Source organism: Fusarium subglutinans, assembly GCF_013396075.1.
Source record: "Fusarium subglutinans strain NRRL 66333 chromosome Unknown NRRL66333_c0000150, whole genome shotgun sequence".
Taxonomy (NCBI): Eukaryota; Fungi; Ascomycota; class Sordariomycetes; order Hypocreales; family Nectriaceae; genus Fusarium; species Fusarium subglutinans.
In genome coordinates this window covers 49,958-71,102 of record NW_023502213.1, presented here as the reverse complement: position 1 = coordinate 71,102, position 21,145 = coordinate 49,958, and the positions used below count along the sequence as shown (strand labels likewise).

Sequence of the window (21,145 nt, the reverse complement as noted above, 5' to 3'; positions counted from 1 at the left end):
AACCCTGGAGCTTGTGATGCTGGGACCGGCCCTGGCTGATCTCCCGAGGCACGTGGCGAATGGCAGCAGGCGCTTTTCTCCTTCACGGGGAAGTCTTATCGGGGAACATATAGTCATTTAGTATTTGTTTCATGACACCCATTTTGGATATCCACGCGGCGCGTAACTGGTCCTTTTGTTCGGGCCGCATGAAATTCGGAAATAAAAGAGTTTCGAACAATGCATGGTATAATGATGGAGCGCCTACCCCTGATGAGATGCGGGGACTTGTCGATCGAGATTTGAGCGCAACGTTGCATTTTGATCAGTCTGCAAATATGATCTGCCAAAGGAGAATGTGACTCGGGTGCACATGCGCATTTTACTTTTGAACAACAGCATAATAGCCATAAAATACAGCATGTATTGCCTGGGTCACAATCTTGTCGCGCAGCCACGTCGAAGTCGCTGCAACTATGTGTTTGGTGTTGAACTGATTGGAAAGAATTAGGTAGCGGCAGAGATACTGAGTACAGGCTAACCCGCATACAATGTAGAAAAGGATAAAAAGGCGTGATTTGGTCATGGGCATCTTTAGATCATCTCATTACTATCGTCTGAATGACATTGTAGCGTCCTTCCATGTAGTAAATCTTAGAAACAAGACATGTCGACTCTATCACAAGTCATGACCGGGCCACAGCTGGAAGTCACAAGAGTCGAACATGATAAGACCAAAGAAAATAGTAGTGCTTTAAAGCTTGGAAATAGAAATTTGTTGACCTGATCATTTTAACGAGAAGTCGTGACACGGGCCGACCCCAAGCTTGGCGCGCCTCCACATCCCGACTCGGCAAATTCAATCAATATCCCGCGGGGATAGATCTAAGCCACGGTCAAAATAACACAAAAGAGCAGGTTTCAGCCACAGAAGTGGCCAAGAAGTCTAGCGCAAATTGAACTTATATCACTGTATGACGTAAATAACTACGGGCGACTGTTTAATCAGACTGGCAAGTCGACATAATCACTAGAATAATAGGCTATAAATATTCAAAATACACTACACCTAAATTTTAGTCGATGGAGGATTCAATGTTGAAATGAATTGCTTCTGAAAATCCCCAAATTTTAGCTTGTAATGCACTGTACCGACCACGTCCTGCTCAGTGATATTGGCCAAAGCACTGGTAATAACTTTTTTTCCAGCATCAGGGAACGTAGTACGGCGCACTTCAACAGTAGTGCCATACTCATTAAACCACTGACGAGCCTCGTATGCTTCGTTCTTACATGCCACAAAGGCCCCGGGCTTGGTACATGGTTCGCCGCATAGCTCCCCGTTCTGCACGCCTTTGCAAACGGTTGAAAAGTCGCCTGGGTCGGGGACTGCGTTGTGTCCTTCGATGGTGAATTTCCAATGGATCATCTGGTCCTTGCCGCGAGTTCCGGTGTAGTCATTGCTGTGCCAGTCGTTCTTGAGGTCTGCTGGGTTGGTGACGACGTAGGGTGATGCCCCTGCATTGCAAGCGGCTGCGACGAGGAGGACGGCTTTGGCGAGCATGATAGTTGACAGACTGCTGGATAATTAGATTGGGTTTATTTTGATCTCATGTCGTTAGATTGGACAAGTAAGCTTACCTGGGCTATCTTAGATTTTGTGAGAAGAGGAAGAACTTGCTGTTGCCAGTAGGCTACAAGGGGGAATATGTCTTTGGTAGTTTGTGGACCGGCGACAATGAAAGTGAATGCGGGATCACTCTTATTTATCCTTCTTGAGAGAAGGTTTATATCCCTGTAATACGAGAAGTTTGTTCCGTACAGCCTTGCGGATCGGAGTTTATAATTTTATTTTTCCCTGTCTGACAAAGTTTGATACATCGGCAGTTCAGCATAGTGTGCCGTAGATCCGATCGCTGTTCTACAAATACCCTGAATTCAATCCTATTTAATTTATTCCTGCGTTTTGCACGGACACACGGAGTAATTTCATCCTGAAACACAAACACTAGTCTGGGCAAGTATATTGCACACGAAGATGTATTTGTCACCATTGAGTATTACGTATCTTGACCTTTGAGCCAGCATTATCAGGTTTAACGCCGATTCAATTTCACAAAATAGTAAGTACTTCTGTCTGGCTATCACCGAACCATATAGCCATCTCTTTCAGATATCCTCCTCGTATAGAGCCTTGGAACATCAAAAGCCCAACTCTTCGAAAATGATTCTTAGTTCCCAATACCGGCGTGAGAAGTAGGCCAAAGCCATACCAGCCTCCAGTAACCCCAACCGCTAAAGCATGCAGTTTGGGAAAGGCGCTCCTTGGGTCCATGCTTTCGGAGGGTCTATTTGTGTGAGTCGTGAGCTGCGAGAGTAATTCTGATTTATTATCAGGAACGAATTCGACTGGTGATTGAAATATTCCTTGTGACGATAGCTTCCAGGCGTACATTTTCTTCGGATCGCGCGTCTGTGTTACGGCAGCTTTGCACAACTTCCCACGAACTTTTAAATAGCCCGCTTTAACGCGACCGTATGGATCACCGTCGGTTGATGAGTCGACCAATGTGGTCGAGCATGTAATGAATTCAAGAGTGGATAATCCCCCGAATCTTGTAAACTGAAAGACTTCAAAATGGACTTGGTAGTTGGCGGAGGCCCAGGACCAGCTAGGTGCCACGTAGCCCTGCCGAGTAATGGTGGCGGATGATGTATCATTAGCCTCATCGACCATATGAGCGAGTATCGGCCCTTTAGTGTTTTCTTTTGTGTTCAAGATATGCCATAAAAGTCCCTGGAGAAGGCTGCTCTTCCAGATTCCAGCTAAATATACTTCTCCGAGGGGTGGTTTGCAGGCATGAATTATGCCTGAGATAGCTGGGAGGCGATCGCTGCTGAAGGTCAAAGCGCGCTGGGAATACTCTTCGATGAAACTAAACCACCATAGTGTCTTCATCCCAGTGGAAAAGGGTCGAATGGATTTGAAATGAGAGAAATCTCTCGACTTGTCGTGAGTGCACTCATTATAGGTAAGAAAATTGCATTCGAAATACATTTGGTAAGACCCAAAGTAAAGAATACGCGAAGAAAGCATTCTCTCTTGGACTACCCATCCGCGATTTATCAGAACCGACTCGGGTTCTTTTCCAAGAACCTGTGATTGATCGTGAGGGAAACAGACATCCCTGACACGAGCTAACCGATCATTCAGGTCTATGGGGGCATCCTTAATACGATGAAACCCGGGATACCAGATTTTAATGGTGTTGATAGGTTTGCCCTGAGAATCGCGATACTGAAGTGCGCAGGGCTGATAGTCTGGGTTATCGTGTAACCGGCGTTCATGTAAAAACCCCAAGGATGAATCTTTAGCTCCAGGTACAGCAATCGTAAGAGCAGCGCCTTGAAATACGGAGGACATCCGGGGGCATTCGGCTTCCCAGTCCTTGTTATCGTCTTGTACGATACAGAGCGAGTCTATCCACAAGTATTGGTATCCTAATTGATCCGTGGCAATGACAGCATCCCGGAAGGTGCTGGCAGATTTCCAATCGGTATTCCTTGCATATGCTCTTCAAGGTTGGATCTGTGTGTTAACGCTGGCTTGAAATCACCCCATCTGTGGGAGAGCGTGACATATTGGTATCTTCGTGATGGATGTGTGAGAACAAGCTTAATGCTCGTAACGTTATCAATGATTTGTAGGAGACGCGTCGGATTGCCAGTAGGATCTGCCTTGCAGGTTGGATGGTGATTTTGACAGTTTGTGACCCATTTTTTAGCAAGGCTAAAATTGGCTGTAACATCGCACAGTCTTCCTCGTGGCAACTCTCGATGAGATTCAAATGGCGGCTGGTCTTTATGAGAAGTTAGCGCTAAAGAGATATTTTGAGTGATGATAGGTGTTACTTGCCTGCTTTCACTGCAACGGCAAACTCTGCCGTCCGAACTAGTGGGTAGCATAGTGGGGTGGCGTATTTCATAATCATGTTTAGACAATAAGGGCCACCAAAACCCCCAGGCTTGAACACAATGTGTAATTGTGGCCGACTGGGCTCCAGACGATCGATGAGGGACTGGATGTCTTGCAGTGACTTGCCCTCGTCTTCCCTTTTGCGTAGCGAATAGCAAGTATACAAATAGCCATTGTATAGAAGTTTGCATAGCTGGCAGCCGTTCTGCATAGAGCCTTTGAGAGCTGGTAGTGACCCATGATGAATATATATGATAAAGTGATCGCCGTCGATCTTTGCGAAATTTTCAGGCCGGACATAATTTTGCTCGAAGTCAAGGCAGACGCTGCATAAAGTTGATACCGCATTGCGAGGCAATCGTTTCAGCACGGGACCGTACACAGGGCCATGGATTTCGCCTCGATAGATTTGCCCAAAAACTCCGGATTCGAATGAGTCCAGAGGGGACTTAAAAGGTACAGTTGATGTTGCAGTCATCGTTGTATCTGGCAAGCAATACATGACTTATTCTTTAATATAATGACCAAGATACTTTGATGATGATTTATGCTCACAATTCCAGGAATTCTAAAGGTTCATGCCTAATGATGTGCGTGTAGGCAGCTTTTAAAACAGTCTTGGTGGCGCAGCAAGATAGACATCCGCGCCTCGCTGAGTGCCTCGGCGGTAAAGGGGGACATTTGTTTCGTCCAAGCGAGCCACTAGCCTTTGAAACGGCCAACAGGAAAAGCCTGGAAGTTGCTCAATGATGGGTTTTATAATTTAATTAATTGTCTATATTAAATATAACAGAAGGCGTCATTGGTTAGCAGAGTATTTTAACTAGCTATATTAGTAGCACTAGCATTCAATACAGAGGTCTCTTATCATATAAATTTACCTACTAATCGAGAGGCCTAAAATAGGAACGTAGTCCTCTGCGGGGACCCTGGCCAGGGTACGCGAGCCTAGAAATGGGCCTGCTCCGTCACCTCAGCCTGACCTTACACCAACTCGGCTTGAAATGGCATGACGTCGACTCAAGAAACGGAAATAGAGTTTGTTATGCTTGAAGTTCATCCCCGAGCTACCAGTATACAGTATTGTCATTCGTTATAGCGGCGTTAACTCGACAAGTCTTACTTTTGTCTATTGTAAGCTAACTAAGCTCATTAGTCCCTGGTTTACCTAGCTTTCTACAAGCTTTAAAGGTAAATAGTAGAAAGTTGTAGCAGTATGTTAACTTATCTCAAATATATCTTAGTAGTGGTGTAAGTTATAGTAACCCCGAGATTCAGTGGACTATTGGCATTTTTTCGGCCCTTGAAAGCAATTCATTACTAATATGGTTAAGGTTGCAGACGCCACTTAACAAATGCTACACTGTAAGTCCAATCACGAACCAGAAAGTCTAAGTCCTTTTAGGAATTTTCAGATGGCGTTGCTTATCTCCGCGCATGCCGAAGGCTGATGTTGTGATATCATACTCGAAGTGATTAGCGCTGTTCTCCACCCCGATCGCTGAGCCTGATGCCGACAAGAGTCGGCCGAAAACGACTCTCAGAAAAGTACAAAAAGAACAAAAAAGGGCCATTTGAAATTAAGCCTGTAACTCGAAAAAACATCTCAGTTATACAGTGCATCAAACTCTAAATCAACTCAATTCTTTCAGATATGTCGTCGACTGACGCTATCAACAAATTCGTCGAGGGCTACGCCCAGCTCTTCAAAAATGGGCAGCGCTCCCCTATTCTCCGCCGCCCGGACGAGTACGGTATGAAATACGAAGACATCTTCTTCCCGTCTCTCGATGGAACCATTCTGCAAGGATGGTTCATCCCTGCACAAAATTCACAAAAGCTCATTATCGCAAACCACCCAATGACTTGCAACCGATATGGGTATCCCGGCCACCTGGAGCCATATGGCGGCTTTGGCGGCTTTGAGGTCAACTTCCTCCCTGACTATAAGAGCCTACATGATGCCGGTTACAACATCATTTGTTACGACCTTCGCAACCATGGCATCAGTGATACTGGTTCCGGCGGCATGTGCGGCGCTCTGGGATATTATGAAGCCCGCGATGTTGTTGGGTCCATAAAATATGCCCTGTCTCGCCCTGAGACCAAAAACAACAGTATCGGTCTTCTCAGCCGCTGTATGGGCGGAAACGCCACCATCCACGCAATGACACTCTTCCCAGAGTATTTCAAGACCATCAAGGCCATGATTCTTCTCCAAGCTGTCTCTGGGCACGCCTTTGTTGAGAAAGGCGCCATCAACTCCGGCCTCGATAAGGAGGCCACTGTCGCCGCATTTGATAAGCGCATCTATGAGCTTACTGGCTTTAGGTTAAAGGAGCTGACTCCTCTGCCTTTGGCAAAGAATGTAACAGTCCCGACCCTTTTCGCTCAGGTTCGCAAAGATTTCCTGATCGACACCTCTGACAGCCGACAAATCTTTGATGCACTTGGGAGTAAGGAAAAGAAAATGGTCTGGATTGAGGATACTGATAGGCGCTTTGATGGTTATAATTACTTTGCAAAGGAGCCAGCTGAGATGCTTAACTGGTTTGAGCAACATGTCTAGATAACTTTTTATCTGTACTAGGGTCAAATTATAAATAATAAATATTTTACTGCGAAGATTAATAAACCAACCTCCGCGATAAAAGCTAACCTATTCATCTTGTAGATAACAGTTCTGAATATTTATTGGCCTTACGTTATCCTGGCATATCTCAGGTTCACGTCAGGTTCGATTTACCATATGAATTATATGACCATGCGTATTGTAACCCATTGACTGAATTTGTATTCTTTACCAAATATCATGGGTTCAATCGGTCGATAATGCCCAAGTCCAAATCTTTCCACCTCCACAATTCGGCTAGGTTTCCAAGTTCCTCCTCGGATATAGATGCAAACATAGTTTGCTCTGAGCTCCCACTTTCAAGCCTCGATAGGGATTGGAAATCCTTATTCATGCTGGACTGGGCTATGGGTGGTTGAACAACTGTAGATGTTTCTTGAACTAAATCCGTGTCATGAGAAGGGTGGCGGCGTTGGAAGCCATGATTTGGTTGAACTCGTAGATTATGGTCAAGGCCAGCGTTTGATAGTCGGGCGATTGAGGCTGTATCGCATTCAGCGTGGCAACCAACAGCAGAGAGGGTGCTTGGTGTGACATGAATATCCGGCAGCAGCGATGTCGATTTCGAAGCAGCAGTTTTCAGACACTTGCGTGGCGGTTCAGGGACTCCTGGGATCGTAGAGAACTTCCCCGCAGCCTTGAGGCGTAGCCGACGGAGGATCTTATAGTAAAGTTGAAAGTTTGGAGCAACTGCCCTTAAATGCTTGATCATGTCTAGAGCCATGTCGAATGAGTCCAACATTTCTTGACGCTTGGGGGCTGAGCCATCTTTGTCGTGGACTAGAATGCTCGAGAATAAGGCCGATGTGTCAAAAATAGAGAATATAACAAAGTGAAACTTGGCATCACGAGGCCAAACGTGGTTGAAGAACCCACGGAGAGTAGTCATCAACTTCAAAGCGTAGTCGATGCCGTCTGATCGTATTTGGACCTCAGCTTTCGTTGCGGTTTTGGTATCGATGGATTTAGCTAAATGAAGGCGAAATGGATCCAGAATCATGGAATATCCCATTGTCTGAATGTAATGGCGGTGTAGCGAAATCCATGGGCAAAGGGCGTCCTGGTCGTAATCCGGATTATCAAGGTCAAATATCGGTGGAAACTTCGTCATCCAGACTTCCAACATTTTCTGATACTCTTGAATGTCGACAGGCTCAACGACATTTCTGGTAGGCCCAAATCGGTTAAAAAGCCTTCTAATAAGCTCCGACTGTAATTTCAGGTGTAGCATCGGTGACGGGGTGGTGCCTTCAAGGTTCAGCTCGGGCAGACCGACCTTGCAATAGGTTCGGTCTATCATCAGAGGTCTCGAAAGTAGGGCAGACATTTGCCTATCACTTATCAGATATGCTAACTATATGACCAACAGAGTACTTACCAATCCCATGTATCAAGCACAAACCAAACTCGTCGGTACATCTCGCGCTCAAAGTTAGAGATGTCGAGCATGGAAGCTTCTTGATGGATACCTGCGAATATACATTAGCGCTGCTGAGTGATTGCGCGAATGTGATCTCTACCAATTTCCTGGGCTACCCGAATAGCGGCGGATAAGCTGTACCAACACTCCGTGAACCGGGCTTCAGACTTGTACCAGTAACATGAGTGTAGTAAGTATTGTACACCATGCAAGTGACTTTCTCTGGGTGGAATGATGCTGTAAAGCTCGCTAGAAGCATGGTGGTACCGCTCCGTGAGCGTTTGGATCCTGACACCCAATTCCTGCTCAAGCTTTCCTTGTAGCTCGGTACTTAGATATTGAGCGGAGCATGCGCAAACTATAGTGAGAAGACACGTCCATTGTAACTTGATGGGATTCCCTGAGATCCGATCATTCCACCAGCCCTGGTATTCGTCCAGGAAGGACGAGGGGTAGATGATGTAATAGTGGAAGTTGACATTGTCGAAGAAGCTTTTAACAAGGGTATCTGAATGTGAGGTTTAAAAGCCGTCAAGCGATATCCGGACAGTCTCTAGAAACTTACCCATAAATGACCGAGTAGGGAGTACATCCAGCACGTGCTGTAATTGAGGGCATGATTTAGGATCCACACTCGGTTGACTGAACGGTTTCCTCTCTTTCTGATCTAGTATTAGTCCCTCATCTTTTTCCTTTCTCCTTATATCTAAGATTGTGATGTTCTAGCTTACCTGCGTATGAATGTATATCTTGTTGAAAAAGGATTCCGAGCCATACCCCATGACTTGAAGCATTTGTGCCTCATCAACTTCATCACCAGACTCGTCCTCCATCGATTCCCCGTGAATTCCAACATCAATTGGGCGTTTCTCTTGACGTGGACTCTGGCGTTCGAGGGACCTGAACTGACATTTGTTCGCTACGTTCCGTTTTTGGCAGTTATTACATGGCCAATTACGGTCGCACTGGTGTTGAAATTAGCCACGCTGCTAATCGATGGAATCTGGACTGCTTGGTGCTTGCCTTTTGTTTACGACGCGCACATTCTGTACAGGCAGTGCGGCCGGAATTGGGTTTTCCTGTGGCAGCATTTTCGTCTATACTAGTCATGTCTGATAATGACGCGATGATTAGTTGTACCTGAGGTTGCAAAATGCATGGAGTTGGGGAGACAGCGGGGTGAGATTGAAATGATACCTATTGAGCAAGGTTTGATGTTTGAGGCATCTAGCCAGGTATGTACAATTAACGAGGTCCGGCGAATAGCCGGAACATGCCGAATTAACATTAATCCGTTGTAGTTCTATTCGGTGGCGTTAATAGTCACAGTAAATAATACTAGTCTTTGTTCTTTAGATATCTAATTAAATTGATTATAATTATTACATATTAACTACAAGTTTAGAAGCTAATCCAAGATCGATTAAAGGAATAGCAAGCTTAGCGATTTTCATTTAGTAAGTTCCGCCCAGCCTTAGACAAACCAAACCCTAGATGTATACATAAACTACCATGAAAAGGATAACACCTCGGTTACGAAAGCAGTTACAAAAGGTGTCAAAGAGTAAAAGACCAGCATAATAAACATAAGCAGGGATAAATCTTTAATTGGAAGGTTTATTGGCAACGTGGGGGATGTAATACTTAGCTACCCCTCTTATATATTCCATCTACCATCTGTTGCCTAACTGGCCCACGTTTTTGACTAGGCGAACTGCCTGTCCAGGGCATAAGTTGTTGATAATGAAGAACATACCCATATTTGCTAACTATACGGACTGTTTTGATTTAGCCTGTTGTTCAATTAGTTCATCCGGGTGCAACCCTTGAAGAATATGCCCGAATCGGATAATGATATGGATACGTAATACGAGAAGCCTGGATGTGTCGTAAGACACGTAAACAAAGGATTATCTATACCGCCTTTAACAGCTGACTATTGGATGGAGAGATTGCATAAAGTCTTTACAGGCCTGTATATTTACTCAGCCAGTAGTGGATATATAAACTGGAAGCCAGCCTCCAAATCAACTCGAATTTCTACACCCAGATCATTACAATATCACTAACTCCCGCATTGACATCTATTTACACCATTTTCCATTACCTTCTTCACCATGAAAGCATCTGTCTTGACCTTGCCCATGTCCTTCGCCGGTCTAAGCATGGTGTCTGGAATGGCACGTTTATATACATCAGCCGTTAGTTGTTTCGCATACTGATTAACTCCCAGGCGGTTGATCTGCGTTCAGATATTCCAGAGGGCTACACCATTGTACCTATGACTTGGGTCGGCCCTATCGAAGAAGGCGGCAAGAGCTACACCTTCAAGGGTACAGCTGAGGTATTTCAACAGATATATATCCGTGTCATATAGACGTAGCTGACCTAAAATCACTCATAGGAGGTGTTGGCTCAGATCGAAAAGCTTAACCCCAACTTCGCCGAGTTCGCTGACAGCAAAATGAAAGATGATAGTAGTAAGGTGACTATACGGGCTCTGGAAGCTCGGCAGCCGGCAAGTCTCCCCTTCAACTGCTCTTCTTAGTTTTATCCGCGAATCTCACATCTGACTGCTCAGACTCGCGTTGCTTGCGATGGCGGAGGTCCAAATGGGGGCCAAAGCATGCGCACCAAAGTCAGTGACGCGCGCCAAGGAATTGATCATCTCAAAAGGCTTGGGGACTTTGGATGCGGTGCTCCTGCAAGATCGTGCGCACGCATGACATGCAATTGGCAGTCTGCCATCTGGTTCTGTAACGACGTAAGTTTTCTTTCTTCTCCTAAAATGCTATTAGGCTGACTGTGTATATGCAGAATGACTACGAGGTCAGTGACCGTTGCGACTGGCAGGGCTACTTGGGTGAGCTGGTGATTGAGAAATGCCAGCGGCACGTCAAGGCTGACTGCTGGGTTCCCAATCCCGTTTGTACCAATTGCTGCCAGGCCATTGACACGTGGCTTGTTATGGGCGCTCAGTATGATGTACGAAATTGGAACGTCATGATCAACGGAGGTTGCTAGGGTCACCCAAATACTGCTACGGCTGTTATCGGCGACCCCAGCATTGGGGCGAGATATTTCTTTGGCACAGTAGATCTTTTCTTCAGATGCGATATATTATTCTAACTTAACACGGTGACGAACCATCTCGAATCTGACCGTGAATTCACCAAACCACAAAACATCAGCTTACCATTTCCTCCGAAACTTGAAGAGTTAGTTGGGGCTACCATGATAGTTATAGGATAGGATTCTTCCTGTAGAATTTCCTCCCTCGAGATCCAATACATTATTAAGGTGCCTTGCACTGCAAACTCTATCAAAGATATTAAACCCAAGCTGCAGAACTTAGGGATATTGTCCAGACTTACGCTCGTTTCGCCACATAGACCCAACAGGTAAAGTGACTGCAAAGGGTTTTGGGTGCTTAGCATAGCTCCCCTAGCAGTGACCTGCCGAAGGTTACTTGATTTTTCTTTTGGGGGGAGCATGCCTGCCCATCCCTGAACGTTGTCGGGGACATGTATGATGGTGCAGCTTTGGATGACTGGAGCAAATTCAGAATATTTTCCTGTTCAAAGATACTAGTAAGCACTCCGCAAATCAATCCAGTAAACAAGCAATGAAGTAAGAGCCCAAATCAGACTGATAAATCAATTGAAAGACCATTTACAGATGTATCATAGGTGATCGCTACTGCTTTCTGTTGCTTGACGAGGTTGTTACACGAGTCTTGAATAATTCTCTATTTAAATAAACTTTGCCTGGCCCGGTCTTATGATACACAACTCGCGTTATAGTGCCTGCTTATGTCGCAATAGATAAGTAGATTGTAGCTTCTCCACATTGAGGCGCAGAGCCATATCTCGTTGGCCAGATAGTGGTAGCATCCTAAGTGGAGGACATGTTGCCATTCGATCAACGAAGATATTTCCTATCCTCTACCTTGAGTTCCATTGTCATGCACTATACTCTCCATGCGGTTGGCTCATATACCTTTTATAAAATGTTTTATTAAGCAGATATCTAATTCTACTTATCCGGTATCCAAATCAGGCACCGCGGACCGAGAACATGACACACCCGGTCGATACGACGTCTCGGCGGACAAGCTCGCCATACTTGCAGATCAATGCGACATTCCGAGGATATAGGTGACACTATAAGACTATGCTTAAATACTGAATTTTATCTCCGTTCCCGGCTGCAGCTCCTGATTGACATACCGCTTGATAACGTCCGTGCCCCTAAGTTAGTCAAAAATGAGTGTCGTCGCAGCCTTGAAAAGGAACAAAGTCGGAGCAGTGGTGGTGTCTGTCTTTGACTGGTATCGTATGTCCCTTGTATCTGTTCTTATAGGGTAACTATGGGCTGACGATGATGAAGCGTCGGAGTATCCCAAAGAAGAGAGAAGGCTTCTTCGCAAGCTTGATCTCGCCATTCTTGTGTTTGGGTCGCTAAGTTGTGAGTCTCACATTTTATTGACATGTTAATGCACTAACTCCTACCAGTCTTTTGCCGCGTCAGCCCCCTTCTCGCCCGTACGTGACATTACACTGACAGTTTGTTCAAGTTTCTCGGACAACAAAATATCACTAACGCATATGTCTCCGGCATGAGAGAAGACCTTAATGCCTTTGGAAATGAGCTGAACTACTATGTTGTCGCTTGTAGGTCGTATGCAATAGTACCAAGGGGAAAAGGCTGATCTTGAAATGTTTTATGCAGATAATACGGCGTACGTCTTGGGACAGATCCCACTTATGACTCTGCAAACAAAAGGCAAAATGTAAGTTGAAGCCAATCGATCTGCTGATCATATAAAGGTAGAAAGCTAACCATGACAGTGCACCATTCCTGCTTCCTTCTCTGCAGATTCTTTGGGCCGTTATCGCTTTCTGTCAGTCAGAGATCAAACATAGCTGGCAATTATATATCCTGAGGGCTCTGACTGGGTTCCTAGAGGCCAGCTCATTTGGAGGCACCCATCTCATCCGTAAGTCTTTGGACAGCGACTATCATTGAAGCCGTTAACCGTGCTGGATACTGACGTTGTCGGCGCAGTTGGCTCGTGGTTCAAGAATGAAGAACTCTTCAAGAGAGCAGGGGTCTGGTTCATGGGCAATTCCCTCGGCTCAATGTTCTCTGGCTATCTCCAAGCTGCTGCATACCGAAATCTGAGTGGCGTTTTCGGACGAGCTGGCTGGCGATGGCTGTTCATTGTACAGGGCATCATAACGTTACCCCTCGCTTTTCTAGGGTTCATCGTTTGGCCTGGGTTGCCTACATCGCCCCGAAGGTGGTATATGACTGAGGAAGAGCATGCCCTCGCTCTGAAGCGTATTCCGACCGTCGAGCAGGAGGGGATTACATGGAAGACATTTAAGTATACTCTGAGTCGTCCCATGTGGTGGATTTGCGTTTCGTGCTACATCTTCTTGTGTCAGGCACATTACTGGGTGAGTCTTAGAATCGCAATCATACATGCTCGACGCATAACTGACCTCCAATTAGACAGGTTACATGGCCCTCTGGCTCCGTCACGCTGGCTACTCAATCGAACTTGTCAATATCCTCCCAACATTTATCGACCTACTCCGCGCCATCTCCTCGTGGCTTGGCACAACACTAGCTGGCTGCCTTAGTCTTCGGGGGCTGTGGACGTTCCAAGCATCATTCGTGTTCTTCGCCTGTATCGTGCTGTCCATATGGACTGTCCCTGATGGCCTCAAGTTCGCTGCGTTTTACTTTGGCGGCTTCTCTGGCATGGCATCGCCAATCCTTTACTCGTGGGTCAACTCAACCCTGAAAGAAAACTACGGCGAACGTGGACTCATCATTTCGTCTATGATGACACTTGGCTTTTGCAACCAGATTTGGATCCCACTTTTCACTTTTCCGACTGTCGAGGCACCAGAATTCCCACATGGATATCCAGCGGCAACGGTGTTTTTGTTTACCATGTGGGCGATTCTAATGGGAGGAGTCTGGTACATGAAACGGTGGAAGATTAAGCATCCTGATCTTGAGATGCGTCTGACTGAGCCCGAGAGCCTTGGCCCAACGAGTGAGTCCGAGTTTGGGAATACGGGCATCAAGCAAGCAAAGATATCAGAAATCTCTAGTTGTTAGTGGGAGAGAGTGTGTGGGCAGTTGTTGTGATTAGAGGGCGAAACTAAGGGCATAACTGGTGTCATCTGAATTTTAACGCCTCAAGGTATTTAATAGGTTACTATATACATAGAACATGTAGATCTGAATGCATCACCCACCTGCCAACAAGGCTCCCCGATTTGTCTTCCATACTTCCCCTTAATACATCACTACCCTGCCTCGAGAGTAATGTCACGCATCTAATTTTTATAAGTTATATCAGAAGTTTAGCCGAGTTTAAAAGTAACAAGTGGATACATATTAAAGTTCGGGTTACTGTTCCCATAATACCTCGCACCATTCGCCACCCAGTACCAAACAATAGGAGTTGGGCCGACTTCAGACGCACAGCTGAGGATGTTATTGGCACCTGCTGTGCACTGAACGTAGTGGTAAATAGCAGGATATTGGTCGATATTTTCTGCCGTGTCAAACATGAAGGCATAGTTATTCCCACCCGGGATGACAGTGAAGAGGTAGACTTTTGTGCCATCGACGAGATGTGTGAAGACCCTGTTGGTCTCAGGCTCGAGTTCGAAGCGGGCCTTTGAGATTGAGCCGCCTGTCTGAGGAACGCTGTAGATGCTGCCCCATTTATCAACATAAGTATCCTTCTCGGTGTTGTCAACGAAGATGGCGGATAATTGAGTACCCTCGAGGGCCTCTGTTGTAGTGGTAGTCTCAGCAGCAGTCGTGGCAGTCGCCTCGAAGGTAGTCGTAGTTGGTTCGGCGGTGATGGCAGTGGTGGTTGTGTCTTCAGCAAGAGTAGTGGTGGTGGACTCTTCGACAAGTGCAGTGGTTGTTGAGCCTTCGCTAAGAGTCAGAGTGGTAGACAGATCATAGATGGCAGTAGTGGTAGTGGCTTCGCCAAGAGTGGCAGAGGTAGTTTCTCCAGCACCAGCAGCCGTAGTGGTAGAGTCGTCAGTGATCGCAGTGGTGGTGGTGATAGCAGCGAGCGCCGTAGTAGTAGTCAAAGGCTTGCACGGCGACGCCAGAGCGAGATGGGCCTGGATCGAGACGAAGCAGATGGCCAAGGATTGAAGTGAGAAACGCATGGTGAAGCGAATGGACGTGGTTGAATGACCAGCAGATCAATGAACGTGGGGTTTTGCAAGAGTGCGCGACAGGTTTCCGAGTTCAAATACGAGAAATGCCATCTTTTTAACAACAGCAATCAGGGTTTATTAATTTGGCAAACCAATTAGCCATGTAAGCTAGCTCACTTGGATCTACCGGACCTGTGCTTATCTACGCCACGCTCATGTTCAGCCCAGTTGCTGGAAATTGCCGAGTCTTGTCCGTCGTTTCACCAATTGTAAGGCAACCTTCATTGAACAATCTTACTAGCCTAGTCGCGCGGTGCTAAGAGGTACGAAAATAAATATCTGAATCCCTCAGATCTCAATCATGGGTAGCACGTCAACAGCCAGCGCAAGCTATATCAAAATCGCCGACGTTTTCATTTCATATCTCAGCGCGAGGTCGACAAACAACAGACCAGTTTCTTGCCTCCTCATTCCATCATCACAGATTAACAATGCATTTATGCCCCTTGGGTGCAATCAAGAACCTATTCTCCATCTCCATCATCTCATCAGTCATCTCAGGGCTTAGCCTGGCGCTACGGCATTCACGGAAGAATAGCGCGGCACCAAGTCGTAGCTCCATCCAAGCCAAGTGTAGACCAATGCAGATTCTTGATCCAGCCCCAAATGGAGACAGGGCAGTCTTTTGCGCTGCTGTGAGCGTGGACTTGTCCATGAAGCGATGGCCATTGAACCTTGTTGCACTGTTAGCGTAGAACCATTTAAGTAAGCCAGTATATCCATACCTCTGTGCGTCATTAAAAATGTTTTCGTTGCGGTGCAATGTAAACGCTTGAGTGCTGACAACAGTACCGGGAGGGATGTAATGGCCGCAAACATCGAGACCCTTACCAGGCACGACGCGTGGAAGAGCACCAGGAGCTGCACCATATAGACGAAGTGTCTCTTCAATGACACTATTGAGAAGCGGGGCACTCTTGAGCTCATCAAAAGTCAACTCATCACTGAGCTCTGATATCTCATGCTCCAGTTCAGCTTGAAGCTGGGGTTGCTTGAGAACGGCCCAGATAAGATACGTCAGCGTCACAGCCGTAGTGTCTGATCCAGCGACGATTAGATTGCCTGCTTCTGCCTGCACGCTTGACATGGAGAGACTTGTCTTTTCCTGACTGTCAGACTCTGCCAGCATTTGGCTGAACAAGTTCGCCTTGCTGAGACCGTCCCCTGCACTTTGCATGTTACGAACAGCTATAGAACCGTGCTCGAGGACGACGTTGTCGGCATTCAGCAATGTCTTTAATCCTTGTAAAGGCAGACGCTTGAGAAGAGGATAGATCCATGACAGCTCGGCACGAATGCCGCTCATAAGAAGGGCGGACTGGATGGCATCGATGTAAGGAGTTTGCTGGAGTCGGTTAGTCCCGAGGCTTGTTAGTCTCAGACAGAGATGTATAGTTACCTTGCCTAGCTCCAGCATTCGAAATGATTCCCCAAATGAAAGATGAGCGATCACATCCGTCGCCATAAGAGTCCACCACTTGAACACGTCCGCCCCAGTACTCTGGGCATCTCGCTTTATGCTCTTCACCGCAAGCTCGGCTTTTTCTCTGATTTCCGACTCCCAATTGGTCAACAACGAGCTGACACTGAAAGCACGAGCAAACAACCGTCTTCGGGCAGCGTGCTGATGGGGATCTCTCATGACAAAGATGCCTGGTTCTCGGTCGGGAGTTACGGCATCGTACCAAGCCGACTTGACAAATCCAGAACCAATCTTGTGGATCTTCGAAAACGCGTCTAGGTCACTGACGGCAACTTCTCCGGGCGAAACGCGCACAACTGGTCCATAGCGCTGGTGCAATGCGTGTATGTAGTGAACGCGGTTGCCAGTGAGGATCTGATATTTGAGGAAGAGGTGAGTGAAATGAGTGTACCAAGGTCCAGGTAGGCTGCGGAGAGGAGACTTGAAGGCCTTGACCAAAGCATAGAGAACTATGCCGGCCAGAAAGGCGCCGACCAATAATGGTATACTAAGAAATTTCGCGATATACATAGCTTCGATGGTCCACGACAGATAAGTCTAGGCTCCTGTCGAGCCGTTGGAGGTGTCAACTTCTTATATCTCTAGCATCTGATTCAAGATCTTCCCCGTGGGGTCCCGGGGCCTAGTGTAGCGGGGGTATCGGAACGTATGGGAGGCATCAGATTGGGGTTAGACTATCGGAATAGTGGGGGTCACTTTGCCGACGGATTTCTTTAAAATACCGAGACGGGTCCTTGAATGCTCCGGAATATCATAATTGTGATTGGATGTTCATTTCTAAAGTGGCTTCGGACTTTGCAGTGGATGTTCTTGTTGGATCGAGTTTGTGGAGAAGAAACTAGTTCGTCCCCCCTTTGTCCACAACCCGATCACCCCAGTCTCTTGGCTCAATCTGGTCAAGCTGGTGAGAAGTCCGGTCATCAGATGATGATTTTCGACCTATTTTCAGGGTGAACATTAATCAAAGTCTACCCAGCTTTCTCGCACATAAGGCGTTCTCCACAACGTAGATCTGCAGCCCAAAATCGTACACTAATTACAGCCACTAATACAACACTTTTCCTTTCTATCCAAAATTAGCTGTTAGAGACGTCTTTCAGGTAGAAGCTAGTATTACGAAAATGGGTAGTCCATCCTCATCATGCGCTTGGCGGTACAAAATCCTCGCATCCCAGCAATCACCTATGCCGTAGTAGTAGCTATAACATTGCGAAGCGCATCAGCAACCTCTTGAACCGAACTATATTCCAGTTTCCAAAGCCCCTGGATGATATGTTGTGCGGGATTGTCCTCACTTACACGGGGATACTCCCCACGCATCAGCTTCTCCTGCAACTCCTCGATCTCAATCTCGCCATACGGTACCTCCCATTCAGTAATCTCACAGATACCAGTTCCAAGTGCAAATAATTCCTTCTCAAAAGTGCTTCTTTTTGGGCTTGGGGAGTCTGTCGTTGGTATCCAGTAGCGAGGCTCACAGGCAAAGAGCAGGTCTGGATATACATCGCGTAGACTAGAGCCGGCAAAGTCGCTCAATTTGATGTGGTGGTCGTCAAAGAGGAGGATGTTCCGTGTCGAGATATCACCCCAGATCACGCCTCGGCTATGCACATACTTCAGCGTGTCTGCAAGGTCCAATGCCATCCTCAAACGCTGGGTCATAGGTAGTGCACCGCCTTGAAGGATGCGCTCGCGGAGGTTGCCGTTGGGGGCTCTCTCCAGTTTCAAGGCCCATGCTTCTCGCTCCCCCTCGCCTTTGAGGTCCGATCCTTCCTCCTGGGTAGCCGGGAGATATGCAACACCATATGATTTGAGTATATGGGCGTGGGCGCCTAAAGCATCGTAGATAGCGGCTTCGCGTTTGAACGTCTCGCTTGTATCCTCGGCAAAAGCTGCGTGGTCATACATTTCCCCGTCTAACCAGAACCCGGTGGCTTTTATAGCCACTTGAGGTTCGGATTTGTCGGCATAAATGATGCTGAGACCTGTTCGACCCAAGGGCTCGAGTCTCGCTCGAATGGCCGGACCAGCCTCCCGATCACTCATTCGCATGACGGCTAAGACACAGCAGCCAAGTGTTCGATAGCAGGTTGCTTAGGCCGACGGGAAATTAAATTAAAAACCTGGGAAATGAGCCTTCTTCAATGCGACATGATAACGAAGAGGCTGTTGTCGGTGTATGCTCAGTTATCGTGGGCATATCAGTGGGGACATGCATCAGCGGTCGGAATATCTCTATGCCGGTTACCACCTATTTCAAGCATATACGTCAAGCTGGTCAGATTGCAAAGCTTTAGACAAGGCTAAATTCGAATTGGCTATGAAATCTGATAGGATTTCTTGGTTGCTCAGCTTTGTTGCCCACAAGACATTCTTAATCATGCATCCGCCAGACCGTCACAAACAGTAACCTCAGTCTCTCACTACCTATGTAAGATCGCGTTGTAGAACGTGAATGCCATCCTTTCTGCCAATATCTTTGAGCTTCTTGGCATCCTTTTTAAACACCAACTCCAAGAATCCAACCACAATCTCATTCGCTGCCTTCTCAACCTTCCTTCCACCAAGCGTCCCAAATACCTCATGCACCATAGCTTCTGACTTGGCTGGGATCTTAAACTTGGTCAAAAGCAGTGGAACATCGGTAAATGCATAGTGACGTGTATGCTTCACCACCATCTCCATCTTGGCAGCATTAATCTTGTCGTAGAATGCATTCCAACCAGGCACTGGATCAGACGTCATGTTTGTTCCAACGAGTATATAGGGCGTGGACTTGAGGCCTTCTTCAACGACGGATCCGTACATGGGACCGTCAAAGTTGAGACCTCCAAAGACACGGCGGTCGCGTTGAGCTGTGACGGCGGCAGTTGATCCACCAAAGGAGTGACCATATACAGCAACTCTGTGAGGGTCAAAGGTACCAGGGAAGTCACCGAAGACCTGCTCCACGAGCGTATGGTTGCAGAGTTGTGAGATGACAAATGACTCATCTTTAGTTCGGACCTAATAGTTAAAGTTATTATTGCCCTTCTGACGGAGTTCAATAAAGAGCTTACCTCGAGCTGTCGATATGTCGAGTTCATGTTATCCGGAAACTCAGCAGCAGGTGCAGCCGTCCCCTCGGGGAACTCAACCACAAAGGCTTCATAAGTATGGTCCACGGTAAGAATGATGTACCCAAGACTTGCAAGTGACCTCGCCATGGCCCCATACACAAGCCTTGAGCCTTGGTAACCAGGTGAGAAAAGCGCGACGGGGTATTCCTTCTTCGGCTTGTGAAATCTCTTTGGTTTGACAGTTGAGATATTGCAAACCTTCATCTCAAAGTCCTTGACTATGTTGTCAGGTAGGCCAAGAGTTCCAGCCACCTTGCCATAGGCCTTTGCTGTAAGGGCAGGAACATATGGAACAACCTCAGCTTTACAGCAGTATTGGGCGTCCATGGGGAGGTAGGCCGAGACCATGAGACGACGCTTTGTATTGGTTATAGGGGCAAATGTGTCGATACGGTTTATATCGATCAGCTCGAAGTTTTTAACGGCGACATTATAGGGGCCTGGGGGAGAGGGGACAAGCAGGGCCCTTGAAGTCCTGAGAAAGGTAAGAAGAGCCAGAAGACGCATTTTGTGTACTTGTTGAATTGAAGATATTGCCGAGTACTAGAATAAAATAGAAAACCAAGTGCGGTTAGACCAAGGATATTTAAGTTTGTTCAAGCAGGTGTTTTTGAAGTAATGTTGTTGACGAAGCTAAAGACCGAAATTGACTCTCGAGGGCTCATGATCCAAGAAAAAGACATATTAGCCATGTCACGATGCTCAGCCACGATGAAAACTCGTGATTACGTCGCATTGGAATCATTTCAATTATTAAAAGCCGTTATGTGGTTTTCAGATGACGAATTATTGAAGATTGAGCAATCTAAAAACGGCACATATTTGCTGATCCCGCTCGGTCTTTGAGTTTAGGGTAACATAACCTGACCCTTATCGATAATGACAGGGGCAAAGACCGAGCTGCGATGATTGACCAATGACCAGAGCCGACTGGAGTAAGCTTACTTTCCCCTTTCAGTACTCACCTACCACTGAGCTTGGTCTGAGCCTCTTAGCGCCAAGTTTACATTAAATGAACAATGACATCATTAGCCGATTAGTTATCGTGAATTTCGATCAGGCATTTGCTCGTATTCTGTCACGGTTTTCGTAACGCATAAGCACGGCGGAATTCGTTGCGCCCTGTGGATACCCTTCTCTGGCCCTGAGTGGTTTTATTAGGGCTTGGCAGCAATAAAGCCATCTTAAAGCCAAGCGATCCAGTCAATTTAAACACCTCAATGCCTGAAACAAACACGACAGTCATTTTGGATGATCACAAGGTGTAGCAAGAT

General features: G+C 46.7%; 9 protein-coding genes across 9 annotated transcripts; 3 read left to right on the top strand and 6 right to left on the bottom strand.

The window, feature by feature from the left end:
* Nucleotides 1-1,048: 1,048 nt before the first annotated feature.
* On the bottom strand, nucleotides 1,049-1,543 carry FSUBG_9610 (uncharacterized protein; the record flags this gene model as incomplete). Its single annotated transcript, XM_036688142.1, has 1 exon — nucleotides 1,049-1,543. One exon carries the CDS (start codon nucleotides 1,541-1,543, stop codon nucleotides 1,049-1,051), a length of 495 nt encoding a protein of 164 aa, XP_036534906.1.
* Nucleotides 1,544-5,609: 4,066 nt separating this feature from the next.
* FSUBG_9609 (esterase lipase) lies at nucleotides 5,610-6,524 on the top strand (the record flags this gene model as incomplete). Its single annotated transcript, XM_036688140.1, has 1 exon — nucleotides 5,610-6,524. The coding sequence occupies one exon, from the start codon at nucleotides 5,610-5,612 to the stop codon at nucleotides 6,522-6,524; it is 915 nt and encodes a 304-aa protein (XP_036534905.1).
* A 241-nt stretch (nucleotides 6,525-6,765) lies between these two features.
* On the bottom strand, nucleotides 6,766-9,117 carry FSUBG_9608 (transcriptional regulatory; the record flags this gene model as incomplete). Its single annotated transcript, XM_036688139.1, has 6 exons — nucleotides 6,766-7,918; nucleotides 7,966-8,056; nucleotides 8,108-8,515; nucleotides 8,573-8,609; nucleotides 8,739-8,907; nucleotides 8,966-9,117. The coding sequence occupies 6 exons, from the start codon at nucleotides 9,115-9,117 to the stop codon at nucleotides 6,766-6,768; spliced, it is 2,010 nt and encodes a 669-aa protein (XP_036534904.1).
* Nucleotides 9,118-10,124: 1,007 nt separating this feature from the next.
* Nucleotides 10,125-11,031, top strand: FSUBG_9607 (uncharacterized protein; the record flags this gene model as incomplete). The annotated part of the gene is made up of 5 exons (XM_036688138.1): nucleotides 10,125-10,175; nucleotides 10,241-10,351; nucleotides 10,412-10,492; nucleotides 10,556-10,771; nucleotides 10,825-11,031. The coding sequence occupies 5 exons, from the start codon at nucleotides 10,125-10,127 to the stop codon at nucleotides 11,029-11,031; spliced, it is 666 nt and encodes a 221-aa protein (XP_036534903.1).
* Nucleotides 11,032-12,272: 1,241 nt separating this feature from the next.
* FSUBG_9606 (pantothenate transporter liz1) lies at nucleotides 12,273-14,142 on the top strand (the record flags this gene model as incomplete). The annotated part of the gene is made up of 8 exons (XM_036688137.1): nucleotides 12,273-12,342; nucleotides 12,397-12,474; nucleotides 12,522-12,532; nucleotides 12,584-12,680; nucleotides 12,739-12,799; nucleotides 12,858-13,006; nucleotides 13,075-13,469; nucleotides 13,525-14,142. The coding sequence occupies 8 exons, from the start codon at nucleotides 12,273-12,275 to the stop codon at nucleotides 14,140-14,142; spliced, it is 1,479 nt and encodes a 492-aa protein (XP_036534902.1).
* Nucleotides 14,143-14,390: 248 nt separating this feature from the next.
* Nucleotides 14,391-15,218, bottom strand: FSUBG_9605 (uncharacterized protein; the record flags this gene model as incomplete). The annotated part of the gene is made up of 1 exon (XM_036688136.1): nucleotides 14,391-15,218. The coding sequence occupies one exon, from the start codon at nucleotides 15,216-15,218 to the stop codon at nucleotides 14,391-14,393; it is 828 nt and encodes a 275-aa protein (XP_036534901.1).
* A 469-nt stretch (nucleotides 15,219-15,687) lies between these two features.
* FSUBG_9604 (cytochrome p450 3a17) lies at nucleotides 15,688-17,262 on the bottom strand (the record flags this gene model as incomplete). Its single annotated transcript, XM_036688135.1, has 3 exons — nucleotides 15,688-15,943; nucleotides 15,995-16,614; nucleotides 16,669-17,262. The coding sequence occupies 3 exons, from the start codon at nucleotides 17,260-17,262 to the stop codon at nucleotides 15,688-15,690; spliced, it is 1,470 nt and encodes a 489-aa protein (XP_036534900.1).
* Nucleotides 17,263-17,934: 672 nt separating this feature from the next.
* On the bottom strand, nucleotides 17,935-18,804 carry FSUBG_9603 (TKL kinase; the record flags this gene model as incomplete). Its single annotated transcript, XM_036688134.1, has 1 exon — nucleotides 17,935-18,804. The coding sequence occupies one exon, from the start codon at nucleotides 18,802-18,804 to the stop codon at nucleotides 17,935-17,937; it is 870 nt and encodes a 289-aa protein (XP_036534899.1).
* Nucleotides 18,805-19,179: 375 nt separating this feature from the next.
* On the bottom strand, nucleotides 19,180-20,378 carry FSUBG_9602 (platelet-activating factor acetylhydrolase; the record flags this gene model as incomplete). The annotated part of the gene is made up of 2 exons (XM_036688133.1): nucleotides 19,180-19,758; nucleotides 19,812-20,378. 2 exons carry the CDS (start codon nucleotides 20,376-20,378, stop codon nucleotides 19,180-19,182), a joined length of 1,146 nt encoding a protein of 381 aa, XP_036534898.1.
* Between the last annotated feature and the right edge of the window lie 767 nt (nucleotides 20,379-21,145).